General features: G+C 37.0%; 1 protein-coding gene across 1 annotated transcript in view; it reads left to right on the top strand.

The window, feature by feature from the left end:
• The window catches only part of LOC122800241 (GAS2-like protein 2A), an 862,925-nt gene that overhangs the window by 803,016 nt on the left and 35,083 nt on the right, over window positions 1-24,826 (top strand). Inside the window, exon 4 of the mRNA XM_044069733.1 lies at window positions 3,150-3,246. Coding sequence (XP_043925668.1) covers window positions 3,150-3,246 — 97 coding nt within the window. The remainder of the gene's footprint in view (window positions 1-3,149; window positions 3,247-24,826) is intronic.

Below are 24,826 nucleotides of genomic sequence, written 5' to 3'. Positions count from 1 at the left end.
TCAAAATTAGGTTTGGATATTCTGAGCAATTCCACTTTTTAAAATGGGCCATTTTTCATGTAGGCATTTACCCCAGATATCTTTTCATTCGCTCTGACCTAAATCTAGTTTCAGTATGTGATTTGTGGGAAAAAAATGTGTCCTGACATCTGTACAAACTGTTATCAAAGAAGACTGTAAGTTCCCTACTAACAGTGAGTTCTTGAAGATTAGATCATTTGAGCCAGCATGAATAAAAACAACTCAATGCTTCCTTATATTAAGACATTCTAAAGCGTTACTTATGTCCTGCATTTTTGTTCCTAGCAAGCATGGAACTGTTTGATGTTCGTCATCTCTCTGTAAATATGATTATCAGTTCCTCTAATGACTGAATCTCCAGTTAGTATATCATTTCTGACTGGCTCTGAAAAATGTCCCACCTTTAATTCAGCAATGTCTGCCCTTTCAATTGTTACAAAATAAATCACTCGTAATAATATCACTGTTTTCACCACCTACATCATTTCCAAGCATACAGTTCTCATCTAACTGTCTTTGCACTTACTATAGCCTGAGCCAAGTTGTTAGGTTCAACCTCTCTCTCTCTCCTTTTTTCTTACAGTAATGTTCTTTAATCCGTCCAAGTTCAATTTAAAGATCTTACCTTTAGCCTGCCCCTTGTCTCTTTTTTCTACTTTCTCTGTTGGCAGTCATGTCATTTTTTCTGGAGACGTAATGTTTTGTGATTGTTCAGTGTTACCATTCTCTGTAATCTAGGTATTACATAGGTTCATAGGTGCATACTGGGCTAAAGACCAGAAGGGCCTTTTTAAGCCTAGCCATGCATATTAAATCTCTGACAAGTTCTGATACCCTTAATAAGGGTGATCAGGGGCTTGGGAGATAAAACATGTACAAACATGGGCCTGAGAGATGAACCATTTACAGGCTGCCTGTTTCCATTAGAGACACAGGTGCCAGACCAGGGATAAATCAAAGCAGTGCCCTTTTGTTTAGTGTATTTTTGCTTTGCATAACTGTCATTAGTTTCATTTTTTCATAGTTATTTATTTTGAATGTTTCTTTCTTTTGTTTTATTTTCTTCTAGATGCTCTGAACCCCCAGACTGCTGTATACTTGTAGCCTGAATTCCAAAGCTGGCATCTGTAGTGTATTATTTACTATGGGTTGCGTGATCTTTACCGCAGTGGGCAGTTCTTTGAGTTAAATGTGTTCAGTTTGCGCTTTGCCTAATGTCCTTTATCTCATCAGCCCACAATATGTGTAACAGTTTTCTAAGCTGTGCCAGTTGCTTAGTCATAGCCAGCTTCTGGAAAGTAACTAAGCAGGTGGAAGAAAGAAGCTCTATTAGGTTTCAAGGCAGTGACATAAAGATAACGAATATAATCAGCAGATGTTCATAAGGGATTCCAGCAACAATCTGTTCATCATAATAGAGGACTTCAAGGGCAGACAAAGTACTTCAAAATGTTTCTGAATGAAGAAAACCCTGCAGAAAACTGTACGGCTGCATGCACAGCCTATCCTGAAACAGGAAGAACCCACCGTAGAAAAAAGTACAAAGTGCACTAAGGAAAATGTCAAGAAAAGAGGCGTACTCAAATGAAATCACTGCAACTGTTATCAAAATGTCAAGATCTTCAGGGGACGAATGGCTTTTGAGGGTACTCATCGCAATGTGGAGAGAAAGGCATATGAACAGGCATATCCCAGATGACTGGAGACTAAGCATTTTAGTGCAGATGTAGAAAATTAAAGAAGATATTCACAACTGACAATAGTACAGAGGTATCATACTCCTGCCACACTGCATGGAAATCTTGGAAAGGATGATTAAGTTAATTTGAAGAGTAGTAGAAAGGAAGATGGGACATAAGGAGTTCTGATTTAGATCAGGATATAGTATAACTGACCTGATGTTTGCATTGTGACACACAGTCAAGAATATGAAGCTGGAGATGAGGAAGGAGACCAACTGACCATTCCTTCACTTGAAGCAAGCATATAAAAGGTCCCAAGAAGTCTGATTTGGGCAGTCCTACAATGGCTCAAAGTCCCAGAAACATTAATGCAGGTTGTATACAGGGACACAATGACAAAAGTATAAACAGTGTACAGAGTCACAGAGGGGTTTCCAGTGGGAGTGGGTATGCATCAGGTCCCAGCTCTAAAACCATGTCATACTGCACTACATTAACAAACATGGCAGAGTTGACAGATTAACAAGGTTGCCCAATGCAGATGAAGTGACACTACAAACAGACTCTGAACATGAACTCCAGCAAATGGTAGAGGTTCTGAAATGCAAAACTGAAGGCACATGGATTGAAATAGAGTGCATTTTTATCCATTTTCTCCTTAATAAGGCTTACTTAGATTTACTACTGTTTGTAATGAATTGTCACTTGGTTGCTCGGTTGTGATAGCTAGTAAAGAAGCACCCCTCTCTCTGTTCACATATGTACTAAATTTCATTGCTTTGTACTTTAGTTATGATTTTTTTTGTAGTAAACAACTATTTTTCAGCTACTGAGTTTAGGTTTTGCTTATCGTCTTAGTACTCTCATTAAACGTGTGTGCCTTTGATTTAGCCTAATATTTTTGTTGGAGAATGTTAGTATAAAATTCACATGGTGGTGTGGACTTTAGACAGCAGATTGTATGTTTTAATGTAGTCCCACATAAGGGCTGTTTGCGTAATATGTCCTTTCTCTGTGGGGAGAATATTGGTACCAATAACGTGGGTATAACCCATTTACTTGTTAATGATAACTGGTCTTTACACTCACCACAAAAGTGGCTATTCATGTACTCGCTCATACTTTAAAATGGACTCCAGTGCCTTTGTAAATGTGTGGGGGTGATAAGTGACTTAACAGTGGTTAAACTAATTTTTATTGATATGTGTTGCAATGCTGGAGTAATATTTTTCTTTGATGTAGGCTGTTGCTTGAGTGAATGTGCATTTGCATGTGTCATAATGAGCACATTGAGGACAAATATTGTATATAAATGCATGTATTTGTGAACATTTTCACACTGGGTTTGAAGCTGTGCTGTCCATTCTTGTCTGAAATGCAGCTTGCGTTTATGTATATCTATATAGGATGGCACATGAACTTGACATTTCATTTATCTTTGCACAGGTGCTGAGGAGTCATGTAATGGTGCGCGTAGGTGGCGGATGGGACACACTACAACACTACTTGGACAAGCATGACCCCTGTAGATGTGCTTTACATTGTAAGTAAACATTACATATATATTTTTTGTCTGTATGCTAGTGTCACAGAAAATGTTGGCTTTTACCCACTGCTAGCCACAGAAAATTAACATAAAATCTGTAATCCCTTTCCCCTTCCCTTCACAAACGCATCTTTCTTGGGTATGATTTCTTTTTGAAGTCTCTGGGAAATTGGTACTTTTTTTTATTTTATACTGCTTTCACTAAACTTTCAGATGCACTAATCCTTTGGCCTTATTCTGGGCAAAACAGCAGGTCAGTACTTTGCATAAACAGGCAGGATAAGACTCTTGAGTGGGTTTAGGTCTGCATAAATATTGCATTGAATCCCCTACATTAATCCAAGCTGTTTTAACATATACCATTTGTTCTAGTAACCAGTACCATATGTCCGCAACCTCCTCTGTGAAAATACTTAATCGTAAAGACTAAACTGTACTTTTGTTTTTGTCTCTTTCCATTTCTGTTTGTGATCACCTTCTTTGCCAATGTAATCCCATGACATTTGTGTTTTAATTTAATTTGCATTTGAATTATTTTGTAAGAATTTTATTATCCCCAAAGTACTTAAAATATGTTCAGATAAAGTTGATTAACTACATAACAAACAACATGGCATAAATTTAGGCCAGTACATAGCCCCAAAACAACATTACTAAATTTCATAAACTATATTCATGATGGATGAAATCAAGGTAAAATGGCTGCGTCCCTAGTTTTAGACCCACCCAAAGCATTTGATAACAGTTTCACATGCCGTACTATTGCGTAGAGTTTGTTGAACTGGGTACCACAAACAACACAATCAGCTGGTTTAAAAGTCACCTAAGCCTCCTAACACAGTGCATATCCTGGGCTGATGAACTTTGCAACAAACACCACATTCAATGTTCGAACATTTATTCTTTATTTATTTATTTTATTTATTTTACATTTGTTAACCGGGAAATTCCGACTGGACCAGGTCCATTTTCAGCGGAGGCCCAGGGAGAAAAGCTCCAACATATTATTCACAATTAATTATATTAATTACATAATTAATTAATTATTAACAATATATTCATAAATAAAATGCATACAGTCTCTCACCCAGAAAAATGATTCCGATATACAGATCATTCAGTACTAACATGTGCTGCTGTCTCAGTCAACTCCAAGGTGCGACCTGCAGCATTCTTTTACAAAAATTGAAAACTGGCTAAAACAATTTAAACTACTCGTAAATCCAAGTAAAACTAAACTAATGCTTCTTTTCATCTCCGACCAAACTTTCAAACTACAGTGATTTTAATAACAATGAGTTAGTAATTTTAGAACTGAGCTAGTACAAAATACAAAACTACTACGAATAATAGCAGACCTTAGATTTGTTCAGCATATCCAACTTGCAGTTTAAAAAAGTAACGATAACTTATGAGTTCCCTATAAAATGAAACCATTCATATCAGAATATGTTTAATAGCTCATACCTATGTATTCCAAAGTGTACTGTATGCCTCATGAGTTTTCACTAACCAGCAGTCCTCTCAGCTAACTAAACTAAAGCAATATTAAAATAAAATCGCAAAGTTTGCAAGTAACCACATTAACCAAATATATCACTGTGTGGCACATCACTCCCTTACCTAAACTGGTAGCCTTTTCATTCTCTGTAAGTCAGACAGATGCCCTGCCCACCAACAAGCTTTTAAACTGATACCCCCCCCCCCCGAGAACTATGCTCACTAAACCAGTACCTCGTACTCGCTCAAAAATCTAAAAATCTTAAGGGTGACTATCTGTGTTTTGTCTATACTGCTAAGTTGTGAAACTTGATGTCAGAAATATCTCATCTACAATTTAAAATCTCTTTGAAGACGTATGTCCTGTACTTATAACCCCATTGCCAAGCTCCATCTTATTCCAAGTCTAATCCAGTATGTAAGTTGCAATCCCAATGAAATCAGAACAAATTAGTATAATGTTACTGTTCTTGTACTACCCCATAACTAAACAGTATAATAGTACTTCCTGGGTCCCTATTAAATTGCAGAATGTTTCAAAGCTCGAATGTCATATGGTTGACACCATATGATCGAACTTTGAAAAATTCAAAGGTGAAATGCAGCGGCTCTGTACGCGCAGAATGGGAACATTTTGCTTTTCTGCACTGAAGTATGGTCTCGGAATTGGTATATTTAAGTAGGGGGTATGGGGGGTGCAGGGGGGCTTGCCCTCCTGCTCAGAGCATTAAACTAAGTTTTTTTTTTTTTTTTATTATATATTCGAGGTTTCAAGTTTCGCTCGTATGTTGTTGAACATATGAGGTTTGAAATTTTGATGCTTCGAATATATAATATAGACCCTACTTCCTTCTACTACCCCACAACTAATCAGTATAAAACACAAAAAACAAGCCAAAAACAGAACCTATAAAAAAAAAAAACTGCTCCATGGCTAAAAGGCTGAATAGTTTATTAAACTGTGCAGTCCATTCGACTCAGCACCACAGAATGTAATCCATGGTGAAACAGGAACCACAGTAACACGATATTGCACAAAAGACGAAATTCAAAGTTAAGCGCTTTCTCCTAACAAGATGTCAGGCTTCCTCAGAACCATTAAATGAAGACAAAGTCCCCATTATATATAGAACTTACAATTCAAACCCACCAATAACATTGTTTGCAGTTAACCTATCTAACAAAATTAAAGAAATATAAACCAACATTTCAATCTCACAAATACAATATTTACATATTCAGTTATAAAATCCTATTTAAATAAGCATAAAAAATGCCTATAATTCATACACAATATTTGAACATTCCAACAATTTGAATTTCTTAATCAGTATAAAAGTACTTCCTTGTATAATAGTCCTGTCCGTACCACCCCATAACTAACCAGTATAATAGTACTGTCCTTGCACTACCCCATAACTAATCAGTGTAATAGTACTGTCCTGGTACTACCCCATAACTAATCAGTATAATAGTACTGTCCTTGCACTACCCCATAACTAATCAGTGTAATAGTACTGTCCTGGTACTACCCCATAACTAATCAGTATAATAGTACTGTCCTTGTACTACCCAATATATAATCAGTATAATAGTCCTGTCCGTAGTACCCCATAACTAATCAGTGTAATGTTACTGTCCTTGTACTACCCCATAATGTAATAGCACTGTCCTTGTACTACCCCATAACTAATCAGTATAATAGTCCTGTCTGTACTACCCCATAACTAATCAGTATAATAGTACTGTCCTTGTACTACCCCATAACTAATCAGTATAATAGTACTGTCCTTGTACTACCCCATAACTAATCAGTGTAATAGTACTGTCCTTGTACTACCCCATAACTCAGTATAATGTTACTGTTCTTGTACTACCCCATAACTAATCAGTATAATACCATACTACCCTATAACTAATCAGTATAATAGTACTGTCCTGGTACTAACCCATAACTAATCAGTATAATAGTACTGTCCTTGTACTACCCAATAACTAATCAGTATAATAGTCCTGTCCGTACTACCCCATAACTAATCAGTATAATAGTACTGTCCTTGCACTATCCCATAACTAATCAGTGTAATGTTACTGTCCTTGTACTACCCCATAATATAATAGTACTGTCCTTGTACTACCCCATAACTAATCAGTATAATAGTACTGTCATTGTACTACCCCATAACTAATCAGTGTAACAGTACTGTCCTTGTACTACTCCATAACTCAGTATAATGTTACTGTTCTTGTACTACCCCATAACTAATCAGTATCATTATACTGCTTAGTTATGGGGTAGTACTGTCCTTGTACTACCCCACAACTAAGCAGTATAATGTTACTGTTCTTGTACTACCCCTTAACTAATCAGTATAACAGTCCTACCCATACTACCCCATAACTAATCAGCATAATAGTACTGTCCTTGTACCACCCCATAACTAATCAGTATAACAGTCCTGTCCGTACTACCCCATAACTAATCAGTATAATAGTACTGTCCTTGTACTACCCCATAACTAATCAGTATAATGTTACTGTCCTTGTACTACCCCATAACTAATCAGAATAATTTTACTGTCCTTGTACTACCCCATTATGTAATAGTACTGTCCTTGTACTACCCCATAACTAATCAGTATAATAGTACTGTCCTTGTACTACCCCATAACTAAGCAGTATTATGTTACTGTCCTTGTACTACCCCATAACTAATCAGTATAACAGTCCTGTCTTACCCCATAACTAATCAGTATAATAGTCCTGTCCATACTACCCCATAACTAATCAGTATAATAGAACTGTCCTCGTACTACCCCATAACTAATCAGTATAATAGTCCTGTCCGTACTACCCCATAACTAATCAGTGTAATAGTACCGTCCTTGTACTACCCCATAACTAATCAGTATAAATGTCCTGTCCATACTACCCCATAACTAATCAGTATAATAGTACCGTCCTTGTACTACCCCATAACTAATCAGTATAATAGTCCTGTCTATACTACCCCATAACTAATCAGTATAATAGAACTGTCCTTGTACTACCCCATAACTAATCAGTATAATAGTACCGTCCTTGTACTACCCCATAACTAATCAGTATAATAGTGCTGTCCTTGTACCATCCCCATGACTACTTCCCCACATCCTGCAGTCAGATCAAGCAGCACTAAACTCTCAAATTTTTATATAGCAATCTCCTAGTTATGGGTCTCTAATAGATATGCATATGCCTTGTCTACTGTCTGTATGCTAACATTACATTCGTAATATGAGCATTCAGTTTGTCTGAGGTTAACATGCTGTAAATACTATACAGCGTATGTAGCATGGTGATCACCCATTAAGTTAAAAAAATTCTGAGTGTTGTTGTATATTTTTACTGTTAGCTCATTCAAATGCATGTCATATGGAGTTTTTCTTCCCAGGCGTCTGTTGCAGAGCATTGCACAGTCAGACTTTCTGATTAAAAAAAGTTAAATAAGTAAATAAATTTGCCTCCTGTGTGCCCATATCCTGTCCCTCCATCTGTCCTCTTTTCAGGCAAAAAAAAAATCTTTGAACTCTCATATCCTGTTCTTGTATGTCATATCATGTTCTCTGCATTTTAGTCTCCTTTTTTGTACCTGCATTTCCTTATAAGGCCTATTGTATGTGCATTTCTCTTGCTTATACTTGCTAGATATTTAGCTCGGCATTAATCTGATGGCAAATGTTTTCTGTAGTTAGCCACAGGCCATCTTCCTGCTATTGACTTTTTTAGCCTGCACATTCTGCCCTTTGATTGTATAGCACTCCCCCCCCCCAGCACCATGCTTGCACTGAAATGTATGGAAGTCTGGCAGCACATAGGATTAATACTATCATTTTTAACAAGCTGCTTCCTGTAGAGTAGGGTAGTATTCCTTTTGGCCAATTGATGACTCTTAAAAAAATTAGTTAACCAGAGGGTGCTCCTAGTTCACCCCTGAAAAGGAACACTTTTGTTTAGTAGGCTTACCCAGGTAACAAATAAAGTAAATAGAAGCTAGGATCAGTCCACTTCCCTGTTCATCAGATAATGAACAAATAGAAAATCAAGGTAAAACTTTATAGACCACATCCCCAGTCTGTGCAGCATTGGTGTCATCTTCATAGAGACCGATACAGTTTTTCATGCTGTTTGTGAAGAGAGAAGCACACACACAAAGTAGGGTAAAAACCAGAACTCAAACCCCTGCAAGATGCCACTTGTTATCTTCTCACAGTCTGAGAACTTTTCCCAATTATGAATATCAGAGCAGTGGGATTCATATCACTTCACTGACACCCATTTCACTGAGACCAAATCACGTAAAGTTTGTTTCACCTAAAACTCATTTCACTGACATGTAGTACTCTAAGGCAAGTCAAAGATATATGTCTTTTTCCCCAGAGTAGTTCACTGGTTCCCTTCCCTTTTTTGTTTTCTTTCTTTTAAATGCTTTTTTCCTTTTCTGTGTGTCTGCTGCAGGCCCTGTCTGTGTCCTCTTTTGCTTTCTTGATAATTTTATTACCAATTTCCAGCTTCTGGTCCCTTTATCTAATTTCTTTTACACATATAATTGTCCTTGTTCCCTGTTAAACCACTGTTTTCATTTTTCTTTTTTCACTGGTAGCTCTTTTTCCGTACCTGTCCAGATTGACCTCATTTTGTGGTTTTCCAGTCCCTCAAGTTTTCATACCCTTTCTCAGATCTTTTTTTTTTTTTTTGAGCCTTTTTTTATTCTGCTGTAATTCTGTGGCCCAGAAATCCTGGACTGTGGTCTTTGTGGGCCTCACTGGTGTCATCTTCACAGTTAATGTTTTAAGTGACACTTTTGCAGTATACTTGCAAGCAGTATTTTACCACTTATCACAAACTTAAATCCCCTAACACAAACAGTAAAATATAAAACACTTTTACCTCATAAAATCACTGTACAAAATGTCTATCCGATTGAACAAAGTCTTACAGATTAAATGATAAATTCTTGCAGTAAAGACAGAGGTAAGCTGGCATCTGCCTTCATATAATGCTACATTATTATAAAATAAAACACACAAAAAATCTCTCTAGAGTTTACTTTGTCAACACAAACTCTGAATAAATGCTGTGTGGGCTGTCCAGTCCAAAAGTAACAGTGTAGCCATTATGGTTCAGTACAATTGTATGCAAGTTGTCCTTCACAGTTGTTTGCCACATTGTGTTTGAAAGGATATTTATTTATTTATTCCAGACCTTGACCATCAACTCTGTCTTTAGATTCAAAAGACCCTTTTTGTTCTTCTTGTTTTGCCTGAAATAAACACAACATATCACTCCCATGGGAGGGTCTCCTGTTTTCATAAAGGAATGCCATTGAGTACCTTGTATTTGTGGTGGCAGGAGCCTGGTGCTGGAAGGGGGAGGGTCATCTCTGGCTGTTTGCTATCCTCTTGCACACCATATATACCATGGTAGCTCATGTGTACATCTGCCAAAATGTAAGGGGTTGCTACAGCTTGGAGTGTATGTTAATGCTTTTAAGTATGTAGCTAGGCAGAGCCATACATGTCTCCAGCCCAAACTCTGTGCTGCATTTGTTGTCCAACAGGTGTCAGCATCACAGCTGATTAAACTAACCGCCCCACTACCCAGGATGAACTAAATTGTGTTGGCTGTACCTCCCCTATCTGCTGTAGGTTCATAGGTTCATACTAGGCTATCTGCCCTGGGGCAATTATAAGCCTAGCCCGATTCTGTATGGCTTACGCCACCCCTTGATTTGAGTATACTGTGCCCTTTTTAAGGTTTAGTTTACTGTGCCTCTGTCTAATAGTGACACGGGAGTAATCCCTGGGACAAACCTACGATCCCCCATCCACTTATCGAGATTCTTCTTGAAGAGATTCAGTGAGGTGCTCTGCCGCACCTGAACTGGAATTCTATTCCAGAGCGAAGGGAGCCTCTGGGTTATGAACCTGTCCCTCCAGCAAGTTCTATTTATTTCTGTGCTGAGGTTCAAGTCCCTCGAGTGTGTGGCTCTAAGGGATTTAGATTTACTGAGGTGGAGCATGTCCATTAATTCTGGATTTGACATAGCTTTGTATGTCAGGCATAGATCGCCTCGAAGTAGGCGGTATGCAGCTGAGTGGAGCTGGAGTTTTTTTAACCGATTAGCATATGGCATCTGTTTGAGACCCTTGATCCTCTTGGTGAGATACTTTTGGAGTCTTTCTAATTGCTGCAGGTATCGGGTTTGGTCTTTGCTCATCTGGGGTATAGTCAGGATTTATCCCTCTGTACCTTTGACCCATTTGAATTTCATTATTTTAAAGCATATTCCTCATTCTTATTCTTAAGGTTTAGACAATCCAGCAGGGAATTACAGGAAACTGTCAAAGTAGCCAAATACACAACAACACAGTACCTGAAATAACAAGAAGGGTGCAAATGCTAGGAGGACCAGTTAACTGTAATTCATTCCATATGCCTTATAGAGAAGGTCTTCTGAAACACAGGTCCGTACTTGAGTAAAGCAAGTGTTCATAGATTCATAAGTGTTTACTAGGCTAAAGACCACAAGGACCTTTTAAAGCTTAACCATGCATCCAAAATATTTGACAGTTTCTAATACCTTTGATAATCGTACGCATGGCCTGGGAGATTAACCATTTACAGGTTACCTGTGTCCATTAGAGACATAGGTGCCAAACCAGGGCTGAATTTCCAGTTTCCCATCCTGTTGTCCAAATTGCACTTGAATTGGGTTAGGGAGGAACTCGGCTTCACATGGATGTGGAGCCTGTTCCATAGATGGGGTAGTCTCTGAGATGCATACCTATCTCTCCAGCAGGTCCTATTTATATCACAGGCAAGGTTTAAGTCTTTAGAATGGGTAATTCTGGTGCGGTTTGTTTTGTGGATATGCAGGAGGTCCATTAGAGTGGGATCTGACAATGTGCTGTATGCCAGGCATAGATCTCCCCTCAAAAGCTTGTAGGAGACAGAATACAGGGATAGGGCCTCTTAGTATTTAAAACTTTGGTTTACTTTGATATGAATTAGTGTGATTATATCCTGAAATGGGGAACAAAGCACTTCCTGGTTTACTTATTTATCAAATAAGAGGGTCCTGTGTAAAATATGTGGTTCGCCATGCTTTTTCCCACATAATTAATATTGTATTTTGTTGTAAAGCAGTCCTTCTGCAGAATGTCCAATAGTATTTTGTTGGAAGAACACCACTTATAGGTTCCACTAGCTGCAAAGTTCCACTCTGAGTTCTAAGATTTGCTTTCATGTTCTAAGATTTGTTTTCTTAGACATTACAGAACAGAAATATTTAAGTTCTGCTTGCTCTAAATCAACACCTAAATCTTCTGAGAAAGAAAAGCTTAATTTTCCTGTCACATAATTCAAGAAAATACAGAAAATGTTCCAGCTTCTTATTTGCTAGCTTCTGCTCTAGATCTCCATTTAATGGTGCAAAGGAACTGGCACTTTAAGAACAGAAGTTTCTAGGTAAATACTATCAGCACAGTTCTTGATCTGTACATTTCCACCTCTTGTTCAGTATGGCACTTATTTTTGTGTTCCTAATTATATTACAGCACAAGGGAAACTAGGTTTTAAACACAGTACATACATCACATGATATAAAACCATTGTAATGTAGCAAATACTTAAAAAATGTTGAAGATGAAGGAACTTGTAACAATGTAGTCATTAATAAAAAAAGGGCATTTTGTTAAGGAATGATAGCAGAAATTGAAAGTTTCGCTGCTGATGATTTAGGAATATTTTTAGATTTGGGAATGAAAAAGCTGTTGACTGTATGCATGTATTCTGTGTAATGCATGTCTGTAAGCCATGATGATGTTGACAATTGATTGATTGTAATCTATACTGTTTTACTGTTGTTCATGTGTTTTGAACTACGACAGTTATTTTGAATGATTTTATACATCTGAAATGTAAATAAAAAATATATTTTTTAAATTCTTATAAAATTTCCTAGTTAATTTACTAAAGTGGGAATGTAAACTGCGACCATATGCAATATCCTGAAGCAACACCTGCCATAAGTACAGTCTTTCATCCAGTTGGTTTTCTGTGCCCTTCCTCTTATATAGCTATTCTAAGGTATAAAAAAATGAATGTCTTATAGGAAGCACATTATATAGGGTGTGCATGAACAAGGAATTCTCTTCATGCTTCTTTTTAATTGTATAGTTATGTTGATATGTTATATTAGCCTACTAATGCAACTATTTTTCTACATAAAAAGTTCCATAGGCACAGCATTTTGCTTAATTAACAATTTAAGTTATATAACATATGAAGTGTCGCTGTGAGGTGAAAGTGCTTTTCAGAACTGAAATTTTTTAAAAGGGACTATTTTAAAATATACCTGTAATATGGACAGAAATGTATAATTGCCAACCTTTTTATTGGAATCAATCAACATGGGTACCTGCAAAAGTAAGCTGAATCTTCCATGCAGGAAGATTGCCAGAGAACCATTGCTTACAACCTGAAGTGACTCCCAACCCTAACCTACAATCACCCCAAAAAAGTTGCAGTCCAAACATTCATTCATTCTTTTTTCCTCTCCTCCACCCTGATTCATTTTGTCCAGCTGTTCCAGTGCGTCTGTCCATTGCCAGGTCTACCTACTCCTCCTGCCTTCCTCTGACTTTCAAGTGAGCTGCTTTCATAGGCACATCAGCAGGTTACTCCCATCTGTGGACCACGCCTCCCCTCAGGAAGCATTTCTGATTAATGTCCTCGTCCTTGGATGGGCATGCTCATCCTTACCTTCCAGCCCCTTAAATGCCAGTACTGCTAATTGAACCCAGATCACCTGGGCAGTAGTTACAGCTTTATCCCCTTACGCCACAGTACTGTAGTAGACATTCTTTCTTGTAGTAAATCCACCTAGTGTAAAATCTATACCGTCTTGCCTAAAATTCAATTTAAAAATAAAAAAATGCATATCTAAAGACGCATAATGCAAATGCCTTCTGAATACAGATGTCACCTAGAAACTAACCATTGTAAGAAACTATCAGACTTTCTAATGAACCAAGTTACAGCTGTACATGATTTCCCTCCTTAAACTTACTAAATTCTTCTTTTATAACATCTGCCTGTCCTAAACCCATTCATCACTCTTGGGTCTGTCCGTTCTTTTTATTAGTATTCTTCGTGCTATACCTATTTCTCCATCATACCTCTCCACCTGTTCAGATTTTCACAGATTGCTCAGATCTTTACCTTGTTTTTCTCTGCTCCTTATAATATTTGTGGTTTTCTGGCAAATCATTGAGGATTGAGGTCACTTTCAAGTTTCAGACTTCATATCCTTTAGAAAATGAATGCTGATGCAAACCCTTTTTATTTTGTCGACTTTCTAAGTTTACAAGAGTAATATTTAAAATCTGTTTCTGATTTTTGGCCCTTCATCTCCTCCATTAGTTTTGGCTTTAAGCAGAATTGTGCTAAGAGGTTAAGAGGCATGCTCTTTGCATGACAACAAGTATATACCATAGTTAACATATTTGTTTAGCAAACTCCATTGTGAAAGGCTGCTATATATAAATTTGGGCTTACCTAAACTAACTGTAAAAGACTACAGTGATTGCTTCTTATAACTGTCATTGTGACTGTCGTTCTGAAACTCTGCTATATAATTTGGGTTTATGTAAATCATCTGAGTAAAAACTACAATTGTATCTTCAAAGTAAATTTGCCATAGCTGCCATGGTAACTGTCTCTCTGAACCTGCACTGTATGTAATTTTTGTTTAGGTAAACCTCTGTAAACAGTAAAATGATTATTTCTTTAACTACTGTAATTCTAGACTGAATCTGAAAAAGGTCCATGTAGTTCAGTGTTCTACCACAATTAATAAATACATAAATCAAATCGATAAGTAAATTCTGAAATAATCAAATTTCTTTCTTTTTCATATAAGAATAGGCACTTTTCCCCATTATATGGCTCTGATTTGCTTTGACTGTTAGAATTTACCAGTTATTTGTAATATTTTTATATAGCCTAGGACTCAAAAGTCAAGTGAGAACCATAGTTAAATGCTTACTGGGTTGCTTCTCAGCTTGTGTGTGGTAGAAGGTCATCCCTACTTTTCCTCTACATGGGTGGATTTTTTGTATTTTTGATACCATAATATCTTTAATGCTTTGCTTAGTGACACCTACAGGGTGCCGTCTGTTATGAAACTTACTATTCGTTAAGCTTGTTTCCGTAAAAAAAAAAAAATCACTAGCTGTTAGTCTGTAAGTTCTAATCATCTGCCCTTTGATTGTTGTTAACAAAGCTGGTGTGAATACTTGTACAGTGTAAGAAGATACAACTTGCAATATGTTGTTTAAAATTTCCACTAATCAAACGTTTCCCTGTAAATGTGAGATTTAGAAATTTAGCTGATTGATTGACATGGATAGCTGTTTGCCACAAGGAGGTACTTCTGTTTAAGAATTTTATAATCCTATCCAGCTCTAGTGCACTCTCCATGCACTTAGAAAACTAGAGACCATAGTTCCCCCCGTTGTCTCATACCACCTTTTGATGAAAGGTATTGACCAGGAGCAGTAAAAAAAAAAAAAAAAATCAGATTCCAGGTAATAACTGCATGATTTGGTTCAAAATGTCCACTTAGATGATATAACCCATTTCTCTGTCATTCGGTTGCTTGGGGCAGCAATGTGATAGTGTATAGAAATTATGCAATGGCCATAATCAGTACAACATTCACAGACTTTTAAAGCCATCAAATGGGTTGCAGCTGCAAACCATGCAATATTCCAGTCTCCCTTACACTTCATTATAACTACTAAAAATTACAGTATAGCTGTCCCCATTTAATCATGCACACTTTGATTTTATAGTATGTTTTGGTGACAGTACTTTTTCAGTGAGGTTGCTTAAGTACATCTTCACTCTCAATATCTCTCTGTGAAAGAAAGAAAAACATGTTTTTTTTCTTCACTCTGCAGATAAGTTAGCTCAGCTCTCTATTAAAACTGCCAGACCAAGATTGTGGGTCTCTGTTTTATGAAAATGTGATTCGAACAAAAATCAGTGAATTGTCAAGGCATTTATACCATTAAAGCGTTTTTGCATTTGAAGCTTCACTCCTGTACCCCCTTACATGTTGAGCTGTGCTCCCACACTTTACTACTTGTATATACTATCTAAGAGTATGAAGAGTATTACGCAGAGTAGCCAACATCAGACTTTGTATATATTTATATACTATCTCAGAGTAGGAAGAATACTACAGAGTAAAATAACTTCAGACTTTGCATATATTCCACAAAATCTGCATTTGTAGTTCTTCAGTTCTGTGAATTTCTGTTATGGTCATCAAAATGTCAGCCAGCACTAAAGCTAGTTCCCCCACCTATGTTTTCACTTTGCGCCTCATTTTTCCCCGAAGTATGCTGCTGCCTTGGGTTTTGTTCAATCTCTTAAAGTATTCAAAGGTTTCAGTCATATGTTCTGCCCCTCTTCTTTTCACAGGAGTGTACATATTAAGTTACCTTTGTTTTCCATGGCGTGGCTTCACTTATGACTGCTGTATCTGATTGTTTGCCCTGTTCATGTTTTCTGTTTCTGCATGAAGTGAAACATCCAATGTGGTTAACATTGATGCTGAGGAAGCAGTAGTAACATTTTCATTTTCTGTTGGTGATTCGTTGCCATGCCTGCCCAGAATGCCATTTCCTCCAGCTGTTTTGAATACATCTACACGATTCCCAACCTTCAGACTTGTGTTGCACTGGCCCAGCAGTCTTCTCATTTTCTGCACTTGTGATTATTTCACACGACATATGTATGCATGCATGCATGCTTCCTTTGATGGTTTTTTTCACAAACTGAATTACTTTGCACTTGTTTGTTGCTGTGCATGCAGTAATTCATCTGAACTTGCCAGTTTCCATCTGCTCTTCTGTGTGCCTCTTGGTATATCAGACTTAAAAAGATTTTGTCTTATCCAAGAATCCTACTTTTACTTCTAGCAGCTCTGTAATGGCTCATAGGTGGGCTCACTACTACAAACTGAAATAAATTACAGCACCTTTAATAGTATTCCCAAGTGATGTAATGTTGACCTAAAAATGCTGTATGCTGTAGAATATGTTTTTATGGACATCTGGTGTGCTTATATCAAGGACAAGTGTTTCTGTATGAGACAAGATGCCACTTAATTTAATATAACCTGGCCCTTAAATGCTCTCTCCTTGAAGTTGGCTTATTATACTAGGAAGCTTGTGTGCTGACTTTGTTTATTCAGTGCTACTAGACATTTTTTAGATTACTGTAAGTAGTGCTGTTCTCTGTTTTTCCTTTTCATATTTTGTTGCGGGTCTTTGTTAGATGTTAAATATTGCCAATGCCATGCTCATGGTGATGTAGAGCAGTGCCTTCATGTTTCTGTCCTCTAGCAACACTCTGTGTATATCTGTGTATGTGTGTGTGTGTGTATATATATATATATATATATATATTATGCACACACACACACACACACATATATATATATATATATATATATATATATATATATATATATATATATATATGGGTCTACTACTTTTGGTCTAATTACATTTAGTCGAAAATGATTTCAGGCAGCCCACTTCACCGAAAATGCATTTCACTGAAAACCCATTTGGTCGAAAATGGAATATAGCCCCTGCCCCACTGCAGTACGACCCTGGATTGAGAATATAAAGTTGAGGGTGAGTGGTAGGCACAGCCCACCACATTGGGGGTGTGTGGGGGGCATAGCCCTTCACATAATTGCAGAGTATTCACTATTATATACTTGTGTATCCATTAAAAATACATTTAAACATATAACGTCAGTAAAAACTAGTTGCAAAATGTGGGGGATTACACCCCCAACCCTAACTTTATGTTCTCACTCCAGGGTCGCACTGCAATGGAGCAGGGGCTATATTCCATTTTCGACCAAATAAGCTTTCAATCAAATGAGCTTTCAGTGAAATGGGCTGCCTGAAATCATTTTTGACCAAATGTAATTCGACCAAAAGCAGTAGATCCATATATATATATATATATATATATATATATATATATATATATGTGTGTGTGTGTATACATATACATATATATATATATATATACATATATATATGTACTGCTACCTTCTTGCAAACAAACATGTTGGAGTATCCATCCACAACCTCTTTTTTTCCCATTTTTGCTTATGGGGTTGTGTCACTTCAACAGTGACAGACATCTTTTGCCAATGTTCACACCTCAGGGTGGCTAGCCCTGCCACAGTTATTTTTTCAAGGCCACACATAAACCAATTTAGAGCATACCCTTTGTATTTTATTGGGTGTATAGCTCCATAAATGCAGTAATGTTTAGTTTTGAGTCTCCCCTTTTGTTCATTTTGGTGATTATTATTGCTCAGATTTGTTATGTGAATGAGTTATAATCAAATGTGGGCATCAGTTCTACAACTTAGTCTTTTTCAGCAGTGAGACAGCTCTGCGGGAATATCGTTTTTGTCTTACACCATTACCATTAGAGGGAGCTCTGCTGTTAGAGAGTGCACCACACACCCTTCTTAAGTCGTTTTGCCTCCTGAAGTGAGCAGTTACAGTAACTTTGCTTTATCAGTTCATTGTTCAATTTGCTAGACTTCTAGTAATGCCAAGTGCAAATTATTAGATGTTTGTAAATTTGATACATTTAATTAAAAAAATATTTGGTTGAGAGGTAGTTTATAGGCTGTTTGGAGCCTGTCAAACTAGCATCCCTTTTTATGGGTTCTTATTCATTCAGTGATCCAGAAATCCATACATGAAACCAAATGTTTCATAGAGAAAAAAATCTGACATGAAAACAAGCAACAGAAGCAGCTGTTTTAATTTTTATGAAAAAAGATCTTCCCAAATGTACATTAACTATCAGCCAGGAATTTTCTACATATCTTAATCATTGTACAGTCAGTTAATGAATTTGAATTGCAAACCCAGTGTTTGTAAACAGCTGTAAGTCATTTAAGTCTACATTAAAAACTACCCAGTCTAATGATTAATTGAAAAGGTGCAGTAGTATGTGTTACTATGTGATTTATTACTATCATTTCTGTGATTGTTTCATTATTGTTTAAAATACTGAATGTTAGTGGAGCTTTTCTCTGCAGGCCTGCAGTGAGAATAGGCAAACTTGCCCAGTCAGACTTCCACGGTAAACAAATGTTAAATAAATAAAATAAACAACTCGGTTATAAAAAAGGAATCCAACACAACAGATTTCTCGTCTGAAGTTTTAAAACTTTTTTCTCTGCTCCTTCCCTTCTTGCGGGCCTGTCTGTTGCTGGCTGTTAAGTGCTTTTTTTAATTTTCATGTTTTATTCTTTTGCTAGAAGCTGTGACTTTAAGCTCTGCCCTGGATGATTTTTGCTGTGATATATTTTGGGCCTTACTTATACTTCCTTATAAACTTTCACATTTGTTCTCATTTAAGTTTATTATAAAAAAAGTACCAGAGTTTATTGTCACACTTCTTTCTCACATGAGAAACATTTTAGGCATAAATGGCATTTTACCGTATACTACATCCTGGTGAATCAGCAGTGTTAATGCCCTATGTCTTATCCTACTGCACTGTCTCCTGATGAGTCAGAATTTTTTAGGAGTATACCTGCTACTCTTTCACTGAGTCACCATGAGTCAGCAGTATTGGGGGGGCATCTCTTAACCTACTCTTCTGAGTCTTGACCTTTTTTTTTCTAGATTTACTTTTTTTTAGTGATCCACTGTCTGGCACAATTTAGACGTAGCATTCTTGTCTATGTGTTGACTTGTTCATTTCTTGACATCTGCTCACTTCTAGCCCGCTATGGATGTAAACGACCCACCTTTATGTGATGTTAGGGGAGGTGTAGGAGAACCTGGAGAAAGCAGATCCTTGTCATCGTTGATGGATAAGCTAGAATTTGCTTTTTCTTCTACATTACATTCCATGTCAGGTACAGAGTATACCTTGCCAGACCCTTTGCATGCTCCTCTCATTGGCTGAATAGTGTTGCCATTATTGGTGTCAAGCACCAAGTAATTTTTCATTTTTCCTTATAATCCAGTGGTATCCCCTACCATACATCAAGAGACACTCCTACAGCTATGGAAAATCCCTGTTCCTTTCTCCCAAGTAAGGTAGGGCTGACATGTCCCACTCCTTCCTATTCCCCTCTCCCAGTGGCTAGTTAGCTGCATTATTTGTCAGTAGTCAAAATCTGATCACTGGCATTGCAGACAGAGTAAAGGTCTGTGTACCAGTATGTTGCACTTTAGTGAGTCACCATTTTTATGGATTTGCCCCAAAATCCACCTCACTGTCTCCTAGTAAGTCACCAGTTGTATGGATATTTATTTGTCTTTGTTTACTGGGAAAGTCCAACTGGGTAATATCCATTTTCAGTAGAGGCCTGGGCAGAAAAGCTCTATATGCATTGCATTATATTTGGTTCCAGTTAAACACAGTAGTTGCATTTCTATTTACATTTATACACATACAGTAGTTACATTTATACATTCTAACATTTTACAGAGGTGGACGTTACTAAAGACAAAGACCACATACAGCTTAGTGGATTGTACAGGCAGCAGTTATGTATAAAAATTTCAGTTAGAGGTTGAGAGTTTTCTGTTTAAGGAGAGTATTTGGCGAGTATCATATAAGGTGAGCACAAAGTCTTAACTTGGTGATGAGCATTTCAGGACCAGGATTGGTTAAGATGTTGTTTAAGCAGTTGTTTAAAACTACTGAATTTGTTGGAGAGTTTTATTTGTGTGGGGATAATATTCTGGAGTTTAACAACATATTAGGAGTAGAGAGAGTCTCCTGCAACATTATTTGACTTATTTGTGAGGAGTAAGAATTTGTTACTAGAACAGAGTTCCCTTGTTGGATAGTAGGGCAGTAATAAGTGTGTAGTGCAGGGGGTTTTCTGGATGCTGAATGAGTTTTGTGCTTTAGATAGTTGTGAATTTGTTGGGTAGTTGTGCAGTTCAAGACAGTTTAATTACTTATTATTCACTACAACAGAGCTCAGGAAGTTTGCACTGTAACGTCCAATGGGTGGAGCTTAAGCCTTTTGACAAAATCAAATTATGTTCTCACATTTCAAACAAATGTTCATATCTCTGGAACCATAGGGATTATGAAAGAAGTATAAATGGCAAACTATTCAGCACAAACTATTTTTATAGTGGTAGTATTCTTAAGGTTCTAGGTCTTAAACTGAATTTTATAAGTCACAGTAAACGCACTATTTTATAAACAACTTAATATCTCAGCAACCCCTCAAGTTACACACACATACTGTTAGCCGCATTTTAATCTTGTAGCTGAGAGCTTTCATATGAGGCTAAGGACTTGGGTAACTTGTCTGTTGAAATATTTAGAAAAATGTGAAAATTATATCTATATAAAGTAATATCATAAAAACAACAGTTAATATCTATTTTTCTGCACTAGACAGAGGTCAAATATTAATGCACTCGAGTTTGCTATTGTGTAAGCTTTAAGATGAAATATTTTAAAACCTTGTACATAGCATGGTTTTGAAATTATTGATTCAAATATGAATAAGCAATATTTAACGGCTAGAGGCATCAGTAGGAGTTAACTGCAGATGCACCTGGAGGCATCACTTGGATAACTATGACAGTGGTGGGTCCTATGAGGGAGATTGGTGGCAATTTTAGCTATTTTATTGTAGCAGGAGGCAAGTTTCTTTCTTTGAGTATTGTTTACGTTTGTTAGGATTGTAGCACGTATAACAGAGTTGGCAGTAAGAAGGTGGTGGCTAGAGTTTTTCTTGCAATATCTGTAAGGAACCCATTGATCCTATAAAGGGAGCCTAGTTTGTGGTATGTCGATTTAACGGTGTGCTGTATGTGCTGGTCATATTTGAGATTGTCATCTATTGTAACTCCTAGAAGTTTCCTGTGACAGTTTCAATGACAGTATTATTAGTATTTGCTGACCTTATATTAAAAGATTGCTTTTGATTTTGGCAACTTTTTGGAGTAAAAAGTATTAACTTCATTTTCTTTTGGTTGAGTAGGAGGTTTGATTCTTTGCGCCAGGTTTCTACAGAGGAAAAAGATTTTTGGATAATGTCTTGGAGCTTATTTATTCTTAAGGCTGTACAAATTAATTTTGAGTCATCTTCATACTGAACTAAATTATCATGGTGAGTGGAAGTGTGGAGGTTATTAGTAAATATATTAAATAGGAGAGGACCCAGGATAGAGCCCTGAGAGACACCTGTAGTAACTGGTTGAAAGGATGATTAGGTTTGTTGCCATTTAACAGCTCGTTGTCTTCCAGATAGGTAACTAAGTAACCATGACAGGGAGTATTGTGAAGGCCCTGTTGAGGTGAGATGAATGAGCAGTTGCTGATGTGAGAATTTATGAAATGCCTTTGACAAGTCTAAGAAATGGTGGACACGAGCAGACCATTGTTTCTGTGTTGGTTTATTTATTGTAAAATGTAGTAGAGCAGTAGTGGTGCTGTGCTGGGGCCTAAAGCCATATTGTGTTTTTGAGAGCAGGATAAGAGAATCGTTTTTGGTCTGTAGTTATTAAACTCTGTAGATGTGCCACCTTTGTGCAGTGATATGATGTAGGATTTTTTCCACAGTGATGGGACGCATCTTTCTGCTATGGACCTATTAATTAGTATGGACACGGGGAAGGCTATGACTTCTGCGTCCATTTGTAGGGAGCCTGATGGTCTAGAGTTAACAAAGTAGTTTTTAGTTTAAGGAGCAGCTTCTTTATGAGCGAGGTGGGTAATGGACTAAAACTAAAGCACTGTATGTGGTTTTGGTTGGACAGGGGTAGAGGGAGGGGGCAGATATTTTAATGTCTAAGAGAGATAATATTGATTGTAGAAAGTAGGAATTAAACTGTGTGGGGATAGTGTCTGACATATTGTTTATTTTTGGAGAGGGTGTGGGGGTCTTGCCCGGGTGGAATAGTTTAGTGATGACCCAAAAAAGTTTTGAGTTGTTTTGATATATGTCTTGTAGGCTGTTCTAGTATGTTTTCTTGTTCTGTTTGATATGGAGTTTGCAAGGTTTCTAATATGTCTAAATTGCTGGAAGGCATTATGAGTTCTATTTTTATAACGGTTTTTCCAGGCCTTATCCCTTTTTATCACAAGTATTTTTGTTTCTTTTGTTACCCATAGTGTGGGATTGGACTTTACTCTCTTATGCACTGGTGCTAGATTATTTAAGGTCTGTAAGAATATATTTTTAGTGTTCTACAGCAGTATCTAATGGCATTGTACTAAGTACATTTCAGTTATATTGTTTTAGTGTTTCATTGAAAATATCTTTGCTGAAGTTGGTTATATTTTGTATTTGATTAAAGATCATATGTTTAATTTATATAGGTTATGGTGAGTTCTAATGGCATATGTTGGTATGTAGTCACTTGTGCTGTCTGAGAGGCAGCCTACTTTTATCTGTTAATCTTGTTTGTAAAGATCCGGTCTACTGTTGAGTGTTTCCCTGAAGTTTTATTGATTCTAGTGGGTATGGTTTTAATTGTTTGAAGTTATGCAAGTTTATGTATTCGTTGGGGGTTGTAGAGTTGCTAATCTATATTTAAGTTTCCAAATATTATAGTTTCATGGTTAATCTCTTGGGATATCCAATATAGGATGTTTTCAACAGTATTAATGTTATTCCCTGGTGATATATTAATTGCTGTTAAACATATAGTTTTCCTGTTGTTGATTTTAGGAGTGTTAGAAGTTCAGCATCGTTAAATTTGGGTATTTTCTGTGGGAGTAAGTTGATGGTTAGGGAATTCGTATACATGATTGCAACACCACCTGAATGTTTACTTTGTCTGTCTGTCATGCCCAAGTATATTATATCCAGGGGAGGGGGGTCTCAATATCTTTTCTTTTTTTTAACAAGGTTTTGGTAGCTATGACTGCATCAGAAGTGTATGTGACGAGGTAGGCATGTGTGTCATGGATTTTATTGCACATACTACTTAGGTTCATATTTAGTAAGTTGAGTTTGAGTTTTGTTTTTGTTGAAAGGTATGAGGTGACTGGTTTATTTTGGTGTTAGAAGTGATGGTTTTATGAACAGTGGGACCTGGGTTGGGGTAAATATCTCCACTAATTTTGTTGAATTGATTTTTTTACAGAGGGAAGAGTGGCCAGTTATATTTTGGTCTTGGTTTGGTATTTGACCTTAAATTTGTATACTTAGTTTTAAAATATTAATACATGAAATGTGGTTTGTTTGTAGAGACAGGGTGCTATAGAGAACGATAGGCTGGGTAGATGTTGATCATCTTTGTGAGGGATGGTTGAAGTCCTAAGTATTTGAAGGAGGTGAATTTGATAATTGATGATAAAGGCTAGTAGAGTGAGGAGAAATAGAAAAATAATCGGAGTTAGTGTCATCTTCTTTAACTTGGGTTTTATCTTTGCTGTAAGTTATGATTAGAACATTTTAGGGGGGTACTGGGTTGGTTGCAGAGATGTAATGGCATAGTGATGGGAGCAAGGAGTTTGAGAGAGAGTGTCTTGGGTGGTAAACTAGAGTGGGTGTTACTGTTGGAAGTGATTCTGTTGATTACTTCTGGAAGGAACTGATGGGATTGGTTTGAGGAATATGTGGGTGGTGCTAAGGAAGTATGAATGTAGAGTAAGAGGGGGTGGGTGAAAACTGTGGTAGGCTAAGGGAGCGGAGAGAGCCAAAGCATTGATGAGGGCAAACAAAGCAGGTTGAAAACTTGGCTAAGAGACAGAGAAAAGAAACGGAGAAAAACAATCCGTAACTGAACTTAAACATCTACAAATGTGCTGAGTGGGATAAGTAAAATGAACAATGTGGTTTAAAAGGCCTCTGTGCTAGTAGATGAAAGTCTTGATTTTGTTACTTTAAGACACAGTTTTAGTGGGAAGGTTAGTCCAATATCACCTTGACCTGACTAATAGTGATGTATAATAGTTAAAAAAAAAAAAAAAAAAAAAAAAAAAA

The sequence above is a fragment of the Protopterus annectens genome, chromosome 4.part0 (genome assembly GCF_019279795.1).
Source record: "Protopterus annectens isolate FY-2018-M chromosome 4.part0, PAN1.0, whole genome shotgun sequence".
In the NCBI taxonomy this organism is placed as follows: Eukaryota; Metazoa; Chordata; order Ceratodontiformes; family Protopteridae; genus Protopterus; species Protopterus annectens.
The sequence above is the reverse complement of the archived record's forward strand: the minus strand, read 5'-3'. Positions and strand labels throughout refer to the sequence as shown.